The following is a 21153-nucleotide window of genomic DNA, read 5'->3' as shown; positions in this document are numbered from 1 at the left end:
GCTTAAGAATATGGTAAAAAATCAATCTTTAATTTACTCTTTTTCTTCCAAGTCTTTTGTGTTGGGTAACATACGTAATCTTGAAGGAAAAAGAGTCAAAGATTACACAAAGAAAAATTGAAATTTACAATTTTATTTGGATTTATTTATTTTTTATTAAGAAAACTATTCATTTTATTTGACAGATCATATTAAATCAAAATATTTTAGTATGAAAACATAACTGCAGGTTACGTAGAATCTAAATAACAACTATGTGAACTTATTCCCCATATAAATAACTAATGGGGATTACCCCTCATCATTTAAAGCATTTAGTTCACATTTAGGTTTTTAATTTGGAATTATTATTTCTTGTATGGTTAATTACCGAACCATAAGAAAATATAAGGGTTTTTGTCCATTTACCCTATTTTTAGATATTTTTTTCCCACTTACCTCATTAAGTTTTTTTAATTCTCTCTTACCCAAAACACTCTAAGGAGGTCTTCCCTAATACCCCATTAAGATTTTTTTTTTATTTTTTTATTTTTTTTAATACCATTTTACCCTCACCCCTTTGTTACTTAGAGAGAGAGAGAGAAAATGGAAAAGAGAGAAACCATAGGAGACTTCGCCGGAGCCCGGTAGCCTGAATCCGGCTAACTTTCGCCGGAATCCGGTCACCGGTCGCCGGATTCCGGTCACCTACTGCCGCCCACCAGAATTTGCTGAAAATCTCACCGGAAAAGTTTTTTTTGCCCCCAATAGACGTCTATTTCCCCCCAATAGACGACTATCAACCATGTATTGCCCCCCAATAGACGACTATCAGTCATGTATTGCCCCCCAATAGACGTCTATTGCCCTCCAATAGAACTTTCGGTAGCCAGAATGGGAACTAATTTTCCTAAAATTAGACAAAAAAACTTTGATTAAAAAAAAACGAAGAGATTATATCAATTAAAAAAAATCTATTGCCCTCCAATAGACGTCTATTGGCCCCTAATATACATTTAAAACTTTTTTTCCTTTCCTTCTGTCCCGTTACTTAAAAAAAAAAAAAAAAATCTGATTGGGCACCCAGAAATGATCTGGGCACCCATGTTCTCTGCTCCCATCTTTATGGTTGTAGACCCGGGACCGGAAGTAGTCTTCCGGCGAGGCAGGCGTCGTGGATGATGTCGCTGACGTCCTCCGGGAGCTCAAGCCCAAAGCCCCCTCGAAACCCGATCTGATTGCGCGACCTTGACCTCCTCCTCGACGACACCATCTCCGCCGGTTGGAAGCTCTGGCGACTGGATCATGCTGGGCACAGCTTCGTGTGCTTCGTGCGCTACTTGGAAACACCAGAACAGCCATGGCCGGACGTTTGGATCGGAGATGGCTTCGTGCGCTACTTGAAAACACCGGAATAGCCATGGTCGGACGTTCTTACAAGTCGCAGCCATGGCCGGACGTTTGGATTAGAGATGGCCGGACTCCGCTTCCTGTTGCCGCCGGTCTACAGAGAGAGAGAGAGATATCGCCGGATCGGAGAGGGATGGGAGCGCTGGTCGCGAGAGAGAGAGAGAGAGCTTCACCGTCACAGAGAGAGGGAGGAGAGAGAGAGAGAGAGAGAGAGAAGGATGATGAGTGGCAGATGGTAGTTTTTTAATTGGGTTGAGGGTAATATCGTCATTTTATTTTAAAACGGTTTGGTGGGAATAAAAATCTCTTGCTGGGGTAAGTGGGATGCTTTTTATCAATTTTGGTGCTTTGGGTCAAGGACCCAAAATATAAACCCCTATTGAAAATTCAGTTACATAGGATGGACCATTGATATGAGTAGGGTATGGAGACACAAAGACAAATCGTGGTGGTTGGAGATTTGAAAGCCCTTGTCAAGTCTTGGTTCTTCAATTCATGGGACCGTTTGATAGATTTTCTCGGTCCATCTCATGCATTGATAGACCGGAGAAGCTAGCCATGACTAATATCTTTCAAACTTGATGCATACATGGTTTAGTAATTTGTCGTGTGCCCTTATCTATATAGAGCTTTTTCACCTCAAAATATATCAAGTTTTTACTGCATGTGGTTGATGTTGGTGAATTATCTTACCCAAGTCAGGGTTTGGTTTTATGCTCGTATGGTTTCTTATTCCAATAAAATTGTGGGATCATAACCATCTGCATTGAGTAATCACTAATAATGATATAGTATATGTTTGACAGAATGTGACGATTTAAATTGAACGTATTTCAATTTTTTCAATACAGATGCGAATAGCTGTCTCACCCAAACTTTTCGAACTTAAAGTGATTTATTTTAGGACTAAATACTGTTTAGTCATTGAGCTTTTGACCATAAAACACTTCAGTCCCTGACCTTCTAATTTCACACATTTAGTCCTTGTACTTCAAAATTTCAGACCAATAAGTCCTTGCCGTCTAAAAGTCGAGGTGAAATGTCTATTATGCCCTCAGTTCTTTTTTTTATAAATAAATTTATTCCTTTCTCTTTTTTTTTTTTATTCTTTTTTTTCAAACAGAAAGAAAGAAAGGGAAAAAAAAAATTCCTTTTTCCAAAAAATAATAAAATAATTGATTAATTAAAAAAAAAAACTGAGGGCATAATAGACATTTCGCCGTGATTTTTAGACAGCAATGACCTATTGGTCTGAAATTTTGAAGTACATGGACTAAACGTGTGAAATTAGAAGGTCAGGGACGGAAGTGTTTTATGGTCAAAAGCTGAACTGTTTAGTCCTTTATTTTATGTATGACAGTTACAATTCAACCCATTGCCACTCCTATCGACTCCCCAAGTCATCCCTATCTTGAGTATCTTCTTCTTTTTTCCTGGTTAATTGCAAATTTACCGAGTTGATTGGGAGCCTATCCTAATTACAAAGATTTGACTTATCATAAGTTGGGGGACCTTATCATAAATTTATAGTCGTTGATTGGTTTGATAGCGACAATGGCAAAGTGTTCTCCACTTGGATATGATTCTAAAAGAGCACCCACCACTTGAAACACATGCTTCGTGAGCACTCAATCACGTCGCCAATCACGGACCTAAAACTTCATTCATTTTCTGGTATTCTAATTAAACTTCTCAATTAATTCTATAGTTTAAGTTGAAAGTTGAAACCACTGACTTTGGCTTCAAAGGCATTTCCGCTTAAAACGCATTGATTGGGAACTAGAAATTCTGTTCTCCTGTAACATATCACATACGTAATTGACATTGATGTTTCTCCGATTCGTTTTGTTTGGAAAAGTCAATCATATGTTCTACCAGGGGAAGCAAAAGGGAGAAAACTAAAATGAAACTGGTTTGATTTTTGTTTTTGCTCAAATCTGTTAACCTGAAGAGTGTTGAAATTTGAGGCTTATTAAAGTGACTAGCGTGTGAATAGTCGAGCTTTGTTCGATAGGATGTGGTTTTCTTAGTTTGTTCACTATGGTAAAGTCTCACTCTACACCCCTAGTTAGAAGGGTCCCTCAACTGATATGGATGGTACCAAACCACAGAGTTCGTTCTATAATCTTTTCAAGCATCCAATGTTGATTCTAGACGGCTGGTGAGTTCGTACAGACATTTGATCAATTCTGGCTTGCAGCTCCAAAGCAAGAACTCAGGTTTCACCAGTTCATTACGAGGCTATAGTTAAAATGAGATCAGACAGCAAATGGGAAAGTAAAACAAGATTGAAAACACACAAAGTAACAGCAACAAGTCCGAGACCAAGGTTTCATTATCAGAGATTCTACTGGAACTCCTATTAGTTATGGACTTTTGGTTCAAATAATTTAGGAAGCCAAGTCTATAGTTGTGAGGCTCATGCCTTTGATTGCCTTGCGGCCTTGCCTCATTGACTGTCTAAATGGGAGTTGCTCAGTTCCTCGGAGAGTTTCGACCTTAGTCAACATGCATTCTTCGATCTGCTTAGAGATTCATTCCAACACATTTCGTTCAAACATGTGTTCCGAGAGACAAATTTTGTGACCGATGCTCTTACTCTTGAGATAGGACATCGATCAACAATGCTAGCTCAAGTGTGTGAGATAATGCTCAACCCCCTCAGTGTTCTCAATGCTTTTATCTAACAAAACAAAGAAAGAAAAAGTCCAAAACCATGTATTCAACACTACCTAGCCTCATTGCATGTAGTCTGCATCCAATGAAGGACACAGAAGAATTTTAAAGTCAGGTATTCCCGAAACCTTCTTAGTTCCAATAAAAATCAGTAATTGGGGATTGTATCTTAGATGGATTATAAGGCGTATCGAATGATAGTATATACTAAGGTACAACTTTTTAAGCTTGTTCATGAAGAAACCTTGGGTCTAAGTTTCAATCTTCTTCCCTGATGCACTAATATCTTGTTTTAAGATTGCATTCATTCTCACCTTTTTTAATGGAACACACAACAATGAAATATTCAATGTTGTAGATCTTGTTAAACACAGTAGAGAGCTGTTTAAAGTGATTGCCAGCATGTGCTTAATTGGAAAATTAAGGACAGTGGGCAGCAAGTCCCACATCCAGAACAAGGTGAAGCACGGGTCAAACTGCTTATTATAAAATTGCAAGGGTTGGACTTCACTACCCATGATCCTTCAGGCAGAAACGGGATGTGATGAGTGGTCAATACTTGCATTGTGCGAGATGGGTGTCCGCTCATGCCTGGTTACGACAATTGGGCACCCCCATCTTAACCATCTGATCCCAACTTTTTAAATCAGTTTAAAATTTTGTCTGCTCTTCAAAATTAAAATTAAGCGTATTGAAATTAAGTGGATACTTCTTTTACATACAACAATCAAACTCATAAATTTATGGGAAAGGCTTTTGTTTCCGGGAAATTAGAATTAAAAAAAAAAAAACAAAACAAAATCTTTGATTGAAATGGAATATTGGTGAACATCAACATCAAAATTTCTCGCCGAGGAAACTTGTGGACTGGGCCCAGAATGATTCAGAAAATACATTTTTCTCTTTTGGGCTCATACAAATCTCCAGATCATGAGACCACCAAACGAGTTATGGACAGTTTATTTCCAAGCCATAAGTGAGCCCACTCTCAAATACATATAATCATTAAAGCCCAAATATGAATAGTAAAGCTCAATATGGTTTTATTTGAAAGAGCCATTTTCTATCCCAAAACCCAAATTGGAGCACCACACATCGTCCAATTTTGGGTGGTAGAGTCATTCCTTTCAGTCTCACATGGAAGCTGTGGCAAACTGGCAACGAAAGCAACCTTTCACCATTGTTCTCAGTATGCAACATGAGTTTGGAAAATGAAATTGATTTCTCGAATTGAACTTTTTCTTTCTTTTCAATCTTGTCATGGAAAAGACACACTAAAACTTAGCTGGAATTGGAGCCAGATACCAATCACCCAAGATTGAATAGTGTGATTTTTTTTTTTGGCTACACCTCCATTGATATTTTATTAAATAAGAAAATAAAAAATACAATCAACGAGAATGAGACATAAGACCTAACTCTTTGAGAAAGAAATAAGAATAACTCAATAACTATACCAATCAAAAAATAAGAAACAGGACAAACATGAGGGAAACCAGGCGATCTCGTTAACTGTACCGATCAAGAATAACAAGATTGTGTCATAACCAAATTTTTGTTGGTAAACCAATGAATAGTTTTTTTAAAATTTTTTTCTTTAAAGCAGATGGATGGTGTTTAATTAAGCCCTAGTTGGCTAGTTGGGCCATTGTGTGAGTGGGCAAGATTGAAAAACTTTCCCCCGGAGAGGCCTTATCTTGGTTAATGGTTTGGACTATAGCTTCTTCAAACTTCAGGTATCAATTTAATTTGATAATGATGCATACCTTGCCTTAAGAGCATAGACCACTTGGCCCACACGTTTTAAAAACCGTGTAGATGAGGTATTACACCTTCCATATATCTTCCTTGCAAAGTTACAAACATCATTCACTCTAATTGGTTTCGTGATAAGACGATTTGTGATTCTGATTCACAGTGTGATAATATATGTATGTCGAATATTAGGCAAGAGATCGAACGTGTTCTATTATTTTGCATTGCAATATTTATGGGTCAACCTCATGCCAACTAAGTTTGCGACTTGCTTTAACCACAAATCCATTAAGACTTTAGTCGACCAACTAATCCTCATTATTAAACAAACTTTAATCACAAGTTGATCTATAATTTAACGGTTCACATTTCCGTTAAAGATGCTATTAGGGCTGGCAAGAAGTTTGGCTTGCTGTGAGGGTAATAGCCTAATGGGGAAGTTTTTACATGACAGAGCATACTACATTTTTAAAAGTAAAAAAAGAAACGGGGCCGACCAACCCAAGTATCCAACCTCCTTAGATGGACGGTACCATATGAGCATTGCGTATTTGCACTAAAGCAATGGTAGCTTGAAGCCTTTTCTTTTTCTATCTTGAACTCGTGCTTTGAGTCCATAGTTTCCTATATATTAGGCTTGGGCTCGGGTCGGGCCGGGCCCGAAAATCAGTAAAACCGAGACCGAGACCGAGAATATCGGTTCGGGCCGGTTCGGGCTTTTTTCGAAATGAAAATCGACAGAAACCGAACCAGTTCGGGCCGGTTCAGGCTTTCGGGCTTTTCGGGCTTTTTTCGGGCCCAATTTCCAGTTCAAGAATGTTTGCCAGTTTTCCCTGTTTTCCAAATACAATTCTGCACCCTGTCATTTGCCACTCATTTTGGTACCTGGAAGACTAGAATGCATATCCAATTATCTCATTAACATAACAGTAATCATGCATTATTACAAATTTATATAGTTTACAACACAAACTCACAAATACATTGTCCATTGTCCATTGTCCAACAGAAAACAATCCAACTTATTCAATCATTTCAACTATGTGTTCAATAATTTGAAATTCAAAGTTTGAATGGTACTACAACTGCAACAGAAACATGAACACAATCCTCCCGTTTTGCACAAAATCACAAATTGCTGCTCCGCCGGCTCCCATGCTCAACAGGTCTAGAACTCCATGACAACTCCAACTTGCAGCTCTGCATTCACATTTCAAAGCTGATCAATTTACAAAGTTGAAGAGAGAAACAGAAAAAGTAACTGAGAAACCCAGTTAAGATAGTTATGTGTATAAAAATGAAGCACTCTAATTTTAATACTAAGCGCAGTAGACTTTCTGGTTAGCCACCTCATCCAGACACAATTTCCTGGTAAAACTAGGCATATCTTATTGATCTTATCCAAGGACATATATATACTGGAAATGACTTTTGTTCTTACATATTCATTTCATATTAGCATCACAATAACCATCTTCCACGAGTAACTGGGAATATTGATTAGAAGCAACTAAGGATTATATATAAATCAAGAAATGGGGCTAATACTTTATACTCTAAAATGATATCTGATGTCTGTAAAAGGGACCAACCTTGCCCAGAAATTTCCTATACATTCTGAAAAACAAGTTATATTTCTTTAAACAGGATTTCGAAATCCTCCGACTCATTAGTTCTACTTGAATCATAACTCCAAAAAGAAGAACAATCCATGAATCCAATATCATCAGTTCATCACTAACCAACAGAAATGCAGAACATTAGGCAAATAGGCAGATTATACATTAAGCTCTTTACTACTTTCTCAGCACAAACATAAAGCTCAAACACCAAAATGCAGAGAAGAACAAAAAAGCATAAACGCACAGTTTTAAATGCATAAACGCACCCTTTTGTGCTAACTAAATGCATAAACGCACAGTTGACAGTTTTAAACAAAAACTGGGGCAGATTGCATAACATTAACTAAATGCATAAACCTGCACAGTCTTGTCTATCAGATTCTTCCTTTGCTGCTCATTAGACACGTGACAGACGACTCCCAAAGCTTCAATTCCTTGCGCTTTAAGTTTATGAACCGCTTCATTTACGTTTTTCTGCATCAATTTGATCAAAAACACATAACCAAAAACTCAAACCAACATACCCACACGAAATCAACACAAAACTTAAAACTCAATTTCCAACAGAAATGATATGATAACAAGCAAAATCGTGACTCAAACTTCATAGCATTTAGCTCAACTGAAACTGTGCCTGTTCCAACCAGTTCCGCTAATAACCACACAAATTATTACAATAATGATAAGCAAGATTTCAACAGCTTTTCTAGTTAAGGATGAAAGTAAATCCAATTCCATAGAACACACACAAAACCCCAGACACACACACATAAACCCATATAAATTCACACTGAAATACACATATTCAATTCAAATATGATCCAAATTCACCCTCAACAATACCCAATTAAGACCAAATGAACAGAACCCAGAATTGCATTTGTAATTCCAAGTCTAAATTCTTCAAAAAAAAAAAAAAAAAAATGGGCTTCCAAGTAAAACCTTGCTGGGGAGCAGCAATGGATGCGATATATGAAAAAGTAAAGACAAACCCAGATCGGTAAATTTACCTCGCTCGTCGACGACGTCGAGGGAGCAGTGGACGATGTGGTGGAGAGAGAGAGACTGGAGAGAGAGGTTGAGACTGGAGATCGTCAGATCGAGACTGGAGAGAGAGGTTGAGACTGAGATTTGGGGCTGAGAATCTGAGATTGATCGACGGCAAAGAGAGGGAGGCTGAGGGAGTATCGACGATTCGACGGTATCGAGTATTGACGCGACGACGGCAAAGAGAGGGAGTACTCGAGACTGGAGACTTGGAGAGTGGATAGGGCTGGACTAAAGAGTAAAGGCCTCGGTCCTTAGGAGTAGCCGAGTAGGGTTGTTCACTTGTTTATATATTTTTTTTTATATTTAACTTATTATTATAACACCCAATCATGGACTGACATGTGGCAAATGCTACAGTAATCGGGTCGGTTCGGGCTTTCGGGCCCTGAAAATATGGAACCCGAGACCGAACCAAAAATTTCAATTCGGGTCGGGCTTTAGATCGAACCGAAAATTTCCATTCTAAAACCGAACCGATTCGGGCTTTTTCACTCGGTTCGGGTCGGGCCCTCGGTCTTTCGGGTCCGGACGCCCAGCCCTACTATATATAATGCTAATTAACAATGTTCATGTTCAGCTAGGATTATGAGATGGGAAATTTAACACGTCTTCTAGTTTAAGTTCTACGTATTTGTAACAATATACCAATCTAGAAACAAATTATTAGGTACTCTCGAATCACCACATAATCATGTAAGCTAATTAGTTTTTATAGGTTTCTTTGCCTAATCGGTGTGATAAAATTCAGATATTAGATTACAAGGAGCATGTATGATCGTCATGTGTTTAACACACGTGCTTGAATGTTATTAACTTGGATTACGTACTATGTTATTGATGTTATGTTGTGGTCAGAAACTACAAAATAATTTCTTAAACTTAAAAGTAAATAAATGGGAAAAATGCACCAACAGTGTCTGGAGACTCTAAGGACTGTCAAAATGATACCTGGACTTTCAAACGTATCAATGTGATACCTGGACTTCTATTTTGTTGTCAATGTTGTACCCACGTCAAGTTTCCATCACGGCTCCGTTAAATTTACCACATGTGAGGCACGTGAGGTACAAAATGAAGGTAAAAAGACTGATTTGCCCATATAACTGACATTTTAAATATATTTTTTTGGTAAAAACATTTTAAATATTTTTAATAAAAAGGATCTATTTACCTTTAATTCTTTTAATTAATTTTTTTTACCCCTCCACCTCTCGTCTTCTTCCTCTCCCCTCGATCAACCACTCTCGTCTTCTCTCGCCGATTCCTCCCACAACAACCAGGGGCGGATCCAGCCATGTTCCGGTAGGGCTCAAGCCCTACCGAGATTTTTGGGCCGGAAAAAAAAAAAAGGTGTATATATATATATATTTTTTTTTTTGAAGTCTCTTTCCCTTTCTCAAGCCCCACCGCCGATTCTTCTCGTCTTCTTCTACTCCTCTCCGTCTTCGAGATCCAGGCCTCCAGCTCCAGCAGTAAACTAAAGCTCCAGGTTTCTTCTTTTCTTCTTCTTCTCCTCTCTGTCTTCGGCCCTCGATGCGTTGATGGCTTGATCAGTGACTCCACCGACTACTGCTCCAAATCTCTTCTCTTATTCTCCTCCTCCTCTGGCTCTGTCTTTGGCCCTTGATGGCTTGATTAGTGAGTCCACATAAATACCTAATCACCGATGTTAAATAGGTGTTCTGATAACCAATTCATAAAACCCAAATTGAAATTGTTAAAGCTAATTAGCTAAACCCTTTTTGATTTCTGGCCTTCTGGGTACTGGGTTGTTTTTTGGTATCTGAAATTGTGTAAACATGAAATTGTGGGTTTGTTGAATTTTTGTGTGTGTGTAAACGTGAATTTGATTTTTGGGTTGGGTTTGCTGAATTTGTGTGTAAACTTGAATGGAGTTCATGGATGTTGCTGATGTGCAGAGCCATTTTTTTTTCATTTGTTAAGAAATTCAAGCCCCACCAAGGCTGAATTCCTGGAATGGGTTCTTCTTTCGAAAGCTCAAATGGGTTTGCTGGGTTTAAGAAGATGAACATGAATGGGTTGAAGAACATGAACAATTGCTGGGATTTTTTTTTTTTTGGCATTTTTGCTGGGTTTAAGAGGATGAACATGAAGAATTGCTAGGTTCAAATACTTCATCTTGATCGCTATCACTAAGGTGGGAGTGGTCGTGGAGGAGGAAAGGTGGCTAAGCTAGATTTGGAGATCGATGGAGTTTCGGGAGGAGATTCAGTGGGTATCCAAATGAAATTTGAATTAGCTCTAATATATTCCTAAAGAATCCAAATCCAAATTGAAGAAGATCATAATGAATAGGTTTCTTTGAATTTCATGGTCAGGGAAGTTTTGATTTTTAGTTTTTGATTCATGGTTAGAGTGTATTGGATTGGGTAATAGAACAAAGCAAAAAAATTTATTCAATTTTTATTTTTAATTTTTAATTATTCTGAATGAATTTTGATGGAGAGAAAAAGTTGTTTTTGCCCTCATTTTGCACCCCACGTGCGTCACACGTGGTCAGAATTAACGGCACCGTGACGGAAAGTTGGCATAGGTACAACATTGACAACAAAATAGAAGTCCAGGTATCATTTTGACAGTCCTCAGAGTCTCCAGACACTGTTGGTACATTTTTCCCTAAATAAATTGTTGGAAGATTAACCCCCGATCATTTATTAATAAATGGATGTAATACCAAAGTAAAATGCGTCATAAATAATAATAATGAATGTCATCAAATTGTGATACATAGTAGCCTTCTTTTATTTATTTTGACTATACCGTGGGCATGCACCAACTTAATTAATGTTTTAGCATGGATGTTACAATTTTCAGTCTCAATCGAAAAATTGATGATTAACAAGTGTTCCGTTTAATCAAAAAACGTAGCCCTCCAATTTAATTGTATCACTCATGATCTTTGTAAAGCAAATCCACGTACACTTAATTTACAGCCTGTATTCTGCTGTAATGAATATATTTTCTTTGAAGGTATAGCCTCCCTAAAATTTTTGGTAATGCTTATAATCTACGTACTAGTGGATAGTAATTTATTAATCTCCATAGTAATAACGCATCCCTAACCCTTTACCTACCACGCTAGCTTAGCTCACTATAAATACCTTCTCACTCTAACCTCTATAACACACACCCAAAACGTTTCAGAAACCAGTTCAACACTTGGTGCTCTTCCGTTCATCTCCATCCAACTATCTCTTGTCGTTCTCCGTGAAAATGAAGCTCGTCGTCGCAACATTCATGCTTGTTTGCCTTGTTCTCGGCTCATCTGTGTTTGAGACCACAATGGCTGGTTCACGTAAGCTTCTTTCTTAGCTTCATCATCTTGATATTGTTTCCTTAATTTGTTTCGAGATCTCTTTGTTTTCGACGCTGTGGGATTGTGTTCTTGACTACAGTTTGGTTTGATGTGCAGCTTTCTGCGACTCAAAGTGTGGGGTGAGATGTTCGAAAGCTGGATACATGGATCGGTGCTTGAAGTACTGTGGAATATGCTGCGAGAAATGCAACTGCGTTCCTTCTGGGACTTACGGAAACAAGGACGAATGCCCTTGCTACAGGGACCTCAAGAACTCCAAGGGAAACCCCAAGTGCCCTTAATCTCCGACAACAAACAACTTCATCCATGGTGGTTGCTATTATCTGTGGTACGGTGTTGGTTTATCTATATTTATTGTGTACTCCTCGGTTACTCGGACCCGTAAAAGAAAATAATAACAAAAGTTAATGCACATAGAGGCATAGAGCTATATAAGTAGCTTAATTATTTCATTCCGGTGTGAATAAACGGAGGTCCGTACCGTTATATGTTATGAATTTCACTGTTTCAGGCTTGTTGGGTGCTTCAGTTCTCGTTCGATCTCTCTCTCATTTTTTTTCTCTCTTTCTTTTTCTTTTTTTATTTCGGTTTCTTTTCTGTTCGGAACTCTAATCCAAGACCAACTCTATGCGAATTGTTCAAGCGAATGAAATAGTGTGCCAGTTTCTAAGCAGTAATTAGTAATAACTAGCAAGCCTACATGAGATGTTCCACTAAGGCAGCCTTCTTAAAAGTATATCTCGTACGTATAGATCTGGTAGTTGCTCTGTTTTGGTTTTGTTCGACATTGAACTGATTGAAGCATGAAAGACCTGCCTTCCTAGCTAGGACACTATAATTGACCGAAAAAGAATCAGGAGAGTACTATCCAGCTGTTTTAAGTATGAAGAGGAAAAAACATAATTTAATTAGGTGGATGGGACTGGATTTTACCGTCTAAGGACAAAATATAACACAATCAGTTTTGATAAAAGTAAGTAATTTTCTTGCATAACAATTACCAGATGAAATGTATCAATCATCATGTCATATCTGAGTAATGAAATGATAAATGAGACATGCAAAGTTACAGATAGAACTAACAACATTTATTTATAGACCCATGTAATCAATGTCATGATAATAAGGTTTGAAATTCCTGTACTTCAAATTTACGAAAATTTTGATAAAAATTTTGAAAAATATTGACACATTAAAATAATCACTCAAATATTAATAAAATTAAATTATAAAAATTATCGAAAAATACAACTGATGACGTCTCATGTTCTTGATTTGTTACATCAAATGTTTTGCTTGTAGGAGGATGATGATAATTCTAACGAACAAATAAAGTATTTCGTTCTTAACCAACAAAAGCAAGGACGAATAGGATGCTGTTAGACCCAATCCAATGAGTTCAGTCCACGATCAATTAAGATTTTAATTAAAAACGACCATAGCATTGACCTAAAGTTTTACAGAAATTTTAAAATAAAAAAGAGCATTTGACCTAAAGAACGGTGCTACAGTCAAAATATAAAACAGATCCAAACAAAAAACAAAAAGTCCAGTCTCTTAAGGGCATATAGCTTGCAAAAATTGAAGTATTACATGGAAGTTTCAAGCTTTCTGATTACACAATGGACGCAAAATACTAGGGGAAAAACAAGAAACAAGAAAAAACAAGTAAAGTTGAATCTGTGATCTCTTCTTTTGGTTCACTAGAAGGGTCACTAAGGCCTCGGGACACCTATAAACAAATTCACCATCCTCACACTGTTTTATCACTTGTTCTTCAGAACTTATACCGTGAAGTGACAGAATCAAGGATCATCTGTATTATGTTACCTATTCGCCTTTCCACTTTCCTATACTGTACACTGAATGTACAGTTAATGAGTCACCTAGGGATTGCACATTTAATCTCCTCATCAGCTTCACTGCACCCATATGTACAGTTCCAAAGCTAAGTCTACGACTCTAAAGCAGTATCTCCGCAGAGAAATTCTAACTACTCGCCAAAATAAAGAATTTCATTTAAGGGGCTGAAGTTCTTGCTCTGCAACAACCACACCAACAACACCATCAACAGGCTCATAAGTCATGCCCTGTCGCGATCTGTATCTCCAAACCAACCATGTCCCTAATGCTAATAGTCCAAGAACCGAGGCAACTGAAACTCCAACTGCCACCATCCAAGAATGTTGCTCCCACCATGACCTGCAATTCTCCGGAACAATCCAATTATAAGAATGAAAATCATTTGTAGCAAACTTCCAACAATTTATACTTCCAATTAATGCTAGAACCAGATGAGTGAGAAGCAATTGTGAAGTGAATGGAAAATAAAAGGAAAAAAGAAAATAACATACCGCTTTATTTGAGGTTCAACTTTCAATTTGACCAGCTGATAACTCCCAAATTTATGGGGAAGCTGCATCTGATGTTCCCTTAAGCGCCGAATTATGTTCTGAAATCAACAAGAATTAGGTTAACACTATAGTCAGCAGATGGAAAAGGCTCCAATTGCAGCGCATGTACTACTGCAACAGAATAGTATTTACCATTGCTTTGGTAGTAGTAAAGCTATTGGCAGATTCATCAGGTACGATAGTCCACTTAATGAGTAAATCATTTCCTGAAATAGTGTAGTTCCTCAAGTGAACCTGAAAAAGAAATTGTGTTGCCAATGCGAATTTAATCCAAGATATACAAGAGCAAAGAATATTAAGTGATACTAGCAGACTAAAGAGCAAGGACACGATAGTAGGAATCAATTGGGTTATAGTAGGTTAAGGATGAAGATAAATGACCCTAAAATTAAGTTTCTATTGGTCCAATGATAAGAGTAAGGGTCAAACACACAGCATAAAGAAAAACTTGATTTGTTTATTTTTAATATTGTTATATCTCCTCAAGGGAGGTTTAAAACATTTTGTCTTGTTTAATTAGAAACGGCTAGACTGAATTCTGGAAGTTATAGTTGAGCTTATGTATACTTCACTATTAAGATGCTACATTGTTAGGGAACCAAGACCCCTCAGCCCCCATGAAGAAGCACCTTCCTAAGACAGCAAGTGGCAATAAAATGGGAAGAATGGAAGTACCTGACAGGATGATGGGGAATAAAATCTACTTCACGCACATTAAACTTTAAATCAAAAGATAAAACAGCTCAACCCTACCTGAGAAATATCAACTTCCAGCTCATGGGCAATAGACTCTGCGAGTTCTGTGAAGTTGGGTTTCATAGAGTTGCTGATGTTGAGCATCATATCGAAACTTATCTGCCCTATTTGAAGTTCACCTACATATCAAATGTTTCAGAATTGCCAAAGTTGCTGAGGGAAAAGTATACTCAAATGCATGACAATTGAGGTTATCCTCTATACATATGTGTGTGTTTGTGTGTATTAAAGGTCATATCATTTCATGATACCAGAACAGAATTACTTAACGTGCTCAAAAGAATCTTGGCTTCAACTACCTAATCGTAAAGGAGTCGACCTAACAGCATAATGTTAGTACACCAAATTCAGGACCAAACAATTATAAGTCCAGTACTAACAACTCAAGTAAAAATGATGGTTTGAACCAAAGCTAACTGGGGTCATATTGGACTCCAAATCAAGGGCAAAGATAATAACAGATCAGCTAAAGTGGCACTTTTGAGAAATAAACAAATTGATGGCACAATCAGCACTTTGAAAATTTAGTGGTAGTAGTAACCACCATGATTCTTGAACCCAGTGTGTTGGATCATGTATGCATACTACCTTATTGCTTCCATGAAATTAGTACGACTAAGCTTGAACAGACATAGCATAACAACAATCTTTTTCACATTAACAGATGCAACTATCTTCTCCATTTATCATATAATGCAGCTCTTCATATTCTGGCCTTTGGAACCTAGGAGTAACTAATCGCTCAATCTACCTGGAAGATCAGTTTGAGGCAATCCAGCTGGGGCGATGTCAGGAGCAATCCCTCCACTCATATTCCAGTCGTTAGAAGATGGGGCCTGAGCATTCTCATGATTTAAACTCTTCCATAGTTCAGAACAATTGGTTTTCCAAAAACCAATCTTATTGTCTGCTCGATCGTATGTCACAAGGGTATTACGTACAAGAATTCCTGTCCAATCCAACAAACATAAAGTAAGCTACAACACTGGTTCAAAGCATTTGTTATTTGCAATATGTACAAAACACATTGCTCACATAAGAATGTATATATATATATATATATAGAGAGAGAGAGAGAGAGAGAGAGAGAAAGAGAGAGGAATCTCACATACCTCCTAAAAGAGTGGTTGAATCCCCATTTTCAAAAATTCCCAAGCAATAAGCCCCGCTAACCTTCGTATGCTTTTGAGAGTAACAATGGCACAAAAAACACAGAAAAACCAATAAATCAAACATTATACATTCATTAAAGACCATAAAGATCAGGCAAATGAGTTGTGTGCAATATGATGAGTTTAGAGTAGAAAACGAGAAGGTGATGCATGTGAGATGAAAGTACAATAGTTATAAATGTGCAGAAAAGCAGATACTTGTACTAAGTTTCCTTGTTAAAATAATTTTAATGATTAGAGTAAGTTTGACATTTTCTAAATGATTTCCTACATGATGATTGACAAAGAGAGTTCAAAATATTATAGATAAAGAAACAGAAATTAGATATTCAACAAACAAAGGCCTCAAAAACCATTTTCAAGCACATTTTCCATTAAATAAGTCTTTCATGATTTCCCGAAGACATGCTCAAGTAAAATAATAATAAAATTACCGGAAACAAATAGTTCTCGGGAGACAGTGAAAATTTCTGTCCCTTGCTGAATATCATATCAACCTGTGGAAAAACTTTTGATAGTTGGGTGACATCCCTAAAACACAATTCAATGTTAAACTTTTAGATTTAAGGGAAGATAAAAAAAACTTTCAGTAAATCAAGGTACATACTTGATGTGAATATCCTAGAGGATTACCTTCCAGCACCTGAAAAACAGATATCTTTATAATTTGGGTCAGGACCATGGACTTGTTTGAGGAAATGAGTTTCCTTCATAATCTGCACATTACCAAAAGAAAAACATACCATCACTTAATTGTTGAAAGCCTGTTTACAATACGGATGGACTGCAAAGTGAATAACCTCACTTGAATTTGTTCCTCAAGTTATTGGTTTAAGTTTTTATTCTTAAGTTAATAATAAAACACCTTTTTTTTTTTCCTTTAAAAAAAAAAAAATCAGGAACCAAACTTAAACTTTTCAATAGGTATCTAAAAGAAGCTTGACTTTAGATAATACAAAGAGAATCACCAAAAAAACCAAAAAACACAGAGACATGAGGAAACTGAAAAGATCAAGTCTTACAGCATCCTTAAATGCAATAAAAGCATCCTTTGGAAAGTATGCATATGTCGTTCCACTATCCAAGACAGTTCCATGCTTTTCATCAAACACCTTCGGGTTTAACTTCAAAGCCTTTCCAGCCACATGTATCTCCTTCAGTTCAATATTGTAATATGGACTGTTGCCCCAAAACTAAAGTGTATGTGTGAGATGAACAAAACACATTACTCGGTAAAACAAACTAAATTAAAGGCATTATAAAAGTATGTACCTGCGAAAGGGATCAGAATGGGTAAATACCATATCCGGGGGGGATTTAATCCCACCTAGAACCATAGCACCCCCACCTACACCCATTCCTCCATAACACAATGAAAATGAATCACTAATAACACCCTTATCAACAAGCTGGTCCATGACGCTAAGCTGACCACGGCCCAAGCCCATTATGCCATCGGCACGTTGGCTGTAAAGATCACCGGTTTCAATATTCTCGCAACCAAAAACAGCACGCTGGGGCACAAGTGCACTCTCATTGCCAAAAGAAATGACATCCTCACCAAGCACACCACTGCTGGAGCTCTGCTCAGCATAGCGCCTCTCATAAGTGCATTGGTTTCCTTTATCGTCACAGTTGCAATTGATATTACACTTTACAGGTTGGTACGTGCTAGATAAATCGGGTTGAAACCTAGGGTCCTGCATAGCAACAATTGCTCAGCTTGCACGCATACGAACTAATACTAATAATATCAAACATTCGAACAAAGCGAAACTAAATTAGAGCTTTAACAAACAAGTTGAATAAACCCTGGACCAATTGAAGGAAATCTAGCTAAGTCAAGCATGGAAATGAAGCCGAACCTGATGGTTACCGCAGGCTTCACAGTCAGAGCAAGGCACATAAGTGACAGTACTCCCCGTATCCACAATCAGAGCGAACATCTGAGGCGGTGTTCCAATCCACAGCCGCGTCGTGTAGTACCTGATTCCAATTCCAAGTTCCACAACCATTACAAATACCAGAGCTGAAAAAAAAAAACTAGGGAGAATTGAGAAGAGAGAGTCAAACCCGTTGGTAAGGAGATCATCGTGGAGCCTCATGTGCGCGTTCGGCTCCGATCTCTGGAGACGCCGACCGTCGAAGGCTCGCCGGTGGTCGTCGGGGGAGGAGAGATGGAGAGGAAGGATCATCGGACGGCGTTGATCATCGGCGGTTGAAGCAAACGCGCCACAAAAATTGAGTAGGACGGAGTAAATTAGGAGGAGGACCACCAACCTCCGAGGAGCCATGAGGTTCCGATTTGAAGTCCGGAGAGGACCTTGGAGAGAAAAGTCCTCAGTGTGCTCCCACGATTTGAGAAAACAAGGAATTTTTCATTTTTCATTTTTGTTTTTTTTGTTTATATAGCTTTCGGCCTTTTGCGGACTGGAATTTGCGGCGGGTTGAATTTAAACGCGTAAGATTGCCCAATCTGGTAGCGCCACGTCAGCTTGAGTAACAGTGAAAAATTAAAGTCTCGGAATTTGAATACCGTACTATAATGTATTGTTGACCAAAATATATAAGAGAGAATCCTCTCATATTTGGGAAGTTCATCAATGGCCAAAAGGAGGAGACTACCATGTATTTTGTTGACCAAATATATAAGAGACAAAATGCGTTACTTTGAGAAGTTAATCAAAAGCCAAAAGGAGCCAATAACAAGTACAAAGAAAGGGAACTGATACCAGCTGATACAAACACATTATAACAAAACTAGTAATGCTACTGCCATATCTTAAATCAAATCGAGAGAGATGCCCTGGGATAATAGTTGGCAATAGAGATATTCTTTGGCAAAGAAGTTAGCAGTATCAACTTAAGCATAGCTGCCTGTAAATTGTCTCAAGAAAGAAAAAGAACGAAAAGGATAGCGCGTTTCAGTCGCAGGACGCTCTCTCTGGTTCACATAGGCCTGCTGTAACTTGAGGGAGATTCAATCATCTCTATAATTGTCGTCAATATCTATTTGTCCCCACCTCCAAGCATTCCCATCATTTCTTTAGCTGAACCCATTGAACCCATTTGCTTCATCAAGTTCTGTAAGCCACCCATGCCACCAATCTGCTTCAACATCTGGGGAGGTAGGACTTTGCTCATTTGCTGTGCATTCAAGTTTTGGTTTAGTGGACTGATACCACCCTTCTTAGGAATCTTAATTCCTTTCATTTTGCTCCATATTTTAGCAAGGCGCTTGTACTCTTCAAACATCTCCATCACTTCTCTTACCAGACGACCAGAACCTCGTGCTATTCGCACTATACGAGACTCAGTAATGATTTTTGTATTTGTGCTGTCCAACTCTTCATTTGTCATCGAGTCCATCATGGTCATGTACCGCTTGATTTTGGCCTGGCTTTCCTTATCATTACCTTTTGGCATTAACTCAGCACCTGGAAGCATTGAAGTAAGCTGGCTAAGTGGGCCCATTTGAAGCAAGTTCTGAAACTGCTCATACATAATCCTCAGCGTGAAGGTCCCTTCTGAAAGCTTTTGCAGAAGCTCTGGCTGGTTGTCAAGTTTAGGAACAACTTCCTGAATCTTGTCCATAAATCCAGACCAGTCACCCATGCCTAATAGACGGCTGACAAAGGCCTTAACATCAAACCCTTCAAACTCATCCATATGCTCTCCTGTTCCAATAAATATAACAGGACTCTTTGTTGCTGCAACAGCACTAAGAGCACCACCTCCCTTTGCATGACCATCCATTTTGGTAACAATAACAGCTCCAACTGCAGCACTTTGCTTAAATGCTTGAGCTTGATCAAACGCGGCCTGACCAATACTGCTATCCATAACAAATACAACAAGATCTGGTTTCGTCGCTTCAGCCACCTGACGCATCTCTTCAAAAAGAGCAGCTTCCTGTTTGTGACGCCCACTGGTATCAACAATTATAAGATCGCAATTCTCCTTCTTAAAAGTCTCCACTCCTTCCACCGCAATTTTCACAGGGTCCGACTCCATATAGCTTCCATAAAACGGAATCTTTGCCTTGGTAGCATTCTGCTTCAACTGATCAAATGCACCAGCTCGGAAAGTATCAGCGCACACCAGGGCAGGTTTCCAACCTTTCTTCTGATGATAATATGCATATTTTGTGCAAGTTGTAGTCTTTCCAGACCCTGAACATATATCAAATAAATAAGGCATAAATTGAAGAAAGAAAGAAAAGCGCAGTTGCAATGTAAGCCAACACCAAACACCAAACAGAATAACAAAGATTCGGCATGCTTCGAACATTTCATAAAAAAAAAGGACAGCATAAGACAAGCTACACCAGAAAAAAAAAAAAAAACGTTTCGAGCAACACGAACAATCACACCATATCTCCCCAATTCAAATCAGATTGCAACACAATTTCACCGGTGATCTATTGGCCAAGGAAAACATTACCTTGCAAACCAACAAACATGACCACACTCGGTTTTCCTTTCTTCGGAGTGAAAGAGGGTTTCCCTGGATCAAGCATTTTGCAGAGCTCATTAAAAATAGCATTCTGGATGATCCTACGCTTGTTGTGACCGGCAGCGAGATCCTCCAAATTGACGATCTTCTTGATATTGGTCTGCATATCGCGGACGAGCTTGAATTGCACATCGGATTGGAGAAGAGCGCGTGTGATCTCGTTGAGGCACTCGTTCAGGACCTTCTCGTCGATCACGGTGGCATTGCTCATCTGCTGGAGAGCACGGGAGATGCTCCCTCCTAATTCCGCTAACACCATCTTGGCTAATTAGGGAAGAAGGATTCGAGATGGGTTTGGGTTGGGATGGGGGGACGGGTCGATTGAGAATTGGGAGAACGAGGGTTAGGGTTTTGGTGAATTGAGAAATTGGGGATTTTTCTTCGTTCTTAGTGATTGACTCGGGAAGGAAGTTGGCATATATCTGGTCCACACTTCACAACTCTTCGTTTTTGTTTTGTTTCATTTA

General features: G+C 38.3%; 3 protein-coding genes and 1 non-coding gene across 4 annotated transcripts; 2 read left to right on the top strand and 2 right to left on the bottom strand.

The window, feature by feature from the left end:
• The first annotated feature begins 4601 nt into the window (after nucleotides 1-4601).
• Nucleotides 4602-4700, top strand: LOC133741558 (small nucleolar RNA Z279/snoR105/snoR108). Its single transcript, XR_009862004.1, has one exon. It is a non-coding gene; the product is annotated as a small nucleolar RNA Z279/snoR105/snoR108 (small nucleolar RNA).
• A 6931-nt stretch (nucleotides 4701-11631) lies between these two features.
• Nucleotides 11632-12357, top strand: LOC133739501 (peamaclein). The gene is made up of 2 exons (XM_062167280.1): nucleotides 11632-11808; nucleotides 11926-12357. The coding sequence occupies exons 1-2, from the start codon at nucleotides 11727-11729 to the stop codon at nucleotides 12108-12110; spliced, it is 267 nt and encodes an 88-aa protein (XP_062023264.1). The 5' UTR covers nucleotides 11632-11726; the 3' UTR covers nucleotides 12111-12357.
• A 1008-nt stretch (nucleotides 12358-13365) lies between these two features.
• On the bottom strand, nucleotides 13366-18568 carry LOC133740399 (aspartic proteinase 39-like). Its single transcript, XM_062168346.1, has 12 exons — nucleotides 18245-18568; nucleotides 18037-18157; nucleotides 17444-17871; nucleotides 17194-17350; nucleotides 16805-16887; nucleotides 16606-16702; nucleotides 16112-16181; nucleotides 15751-15948; nucleotides 14997-15118; nucleotides 14376-14477; nucleotides 14184-14281; nucleotides 13366-14031 (listed from the first exon to the last, which is right to left on the bottom strand). The coding sequence occupies exons 1-12, from the start codon at nucleotides 18463-18465 to the stop codon at nucleotides 13845-13847; spliced, it is 1884 nt and encodes a 627-aa protein (XP_062024330.1). The 5' UTR covers nucleotides 18466-18568; the 3' UTR covers nucleotides 13366-13844.
• A 252-nt stretch (nucleotides 18569-18820) lies between these two features.
• Nucleotides 18821-21124, bottom strand: LOC133740400 (signal recognition particle subunit SRP54 2). Its single transcript, XM_062168347.1, has 2 exons — nucleotides 20615-21124; nucleotides 18821-20343 (listed from the first exon to the last, which is right to left on the bottom strand). The coding sequence occupies exons 1-2, from the start codon at nucleotides 20943-20945 to the stop codon at nucleotides 19181-19183; spliced, it is 1494 nt and encodes a 497-aa protein (XP_062024331.1). The 5' UTR covers nucleotides 20946-21124; the 3' UTR covers nucleotides 18821-19180.
• Nucleotides 21125-21153: the final 29 nt, after the last annotated feature.

The sequence above is a fragment of the Rosa rugosa genome, chromosome 3, assembly GCF_958449725.1.
Source record: "Rosa rugosa chromosome 3, drRosRugo1.1, whole genome shotgun sequence".
NCBI lineage: Eukaryota > Viridiplantae > Streptophyta > Magnoliopsida > Rosales > Rosaceae > Rosa > Rosa rugosa.
The sequence above is the reverse complement of the archived record's forward strand: the minus strand, read 5'-3'. Positions and strand labels throughout refer to the sequence as shown.

What these genes read in the sequence shown, in the direction of transcription:
- LOC133739501 (XM_062167280.1), top strand. Translation starts at nt 11,727, where the DNA reads ATGAAGCTCGTCGTCGCAACATTCATGCTTGTTTGCCTTGTTCTCGGC. An exon ending in GACCACAATGGCTGGTTCAC is followed by an intron (nt 11,809 to 11,925) that starts GTAAGCTTCTTT and finishes TTTGATGTGCAG; the next exon opens with CTTTCTGCGACTCAAAGTGT.
- LOC133740399 (XM_062168346.1), bottom strand. Translation starts at nt 18,465, where the DNA reads ATGGCTCCTCGGAGGTTGGTGGTCCTCCTCCTAATTTACTCCGTCCTA. An exon ending in CATTCTGATCCCTTTCGCAG is followed by an intron (nt 17,351 to 17,443) that starts GTACATACTTTT and finishes TTGGGGCAACAG; the next exon opens with TCCATATTACAATATTGAAC. An exon ending in TTCAACCACTCTTTTAGGAG is followed by an intron (nt 15,949 to 16,111) that starts GTATGTGAGATT and finishes TGGATTGGACAG; the next exon opens with GAATTCTTGTACGTAATACC.
- LOC133740400 (XM_062168347.1), bottom strand. Translation starts at nt 20,945, where the DNA reads ATGGTGTTAGCGGAATTAGGAGGGAGCATCTCCCGTGCTCTCCAGCAG. An exon ending in CATGTTTGTTGGTTTGCAAG is followed by an intron (nt 20,344 to 20,614) that starts GTAATGTTTTCC and finishes ATATATGTTCAG; the next exon opens with GGTCTGGAAAGACTACAACT.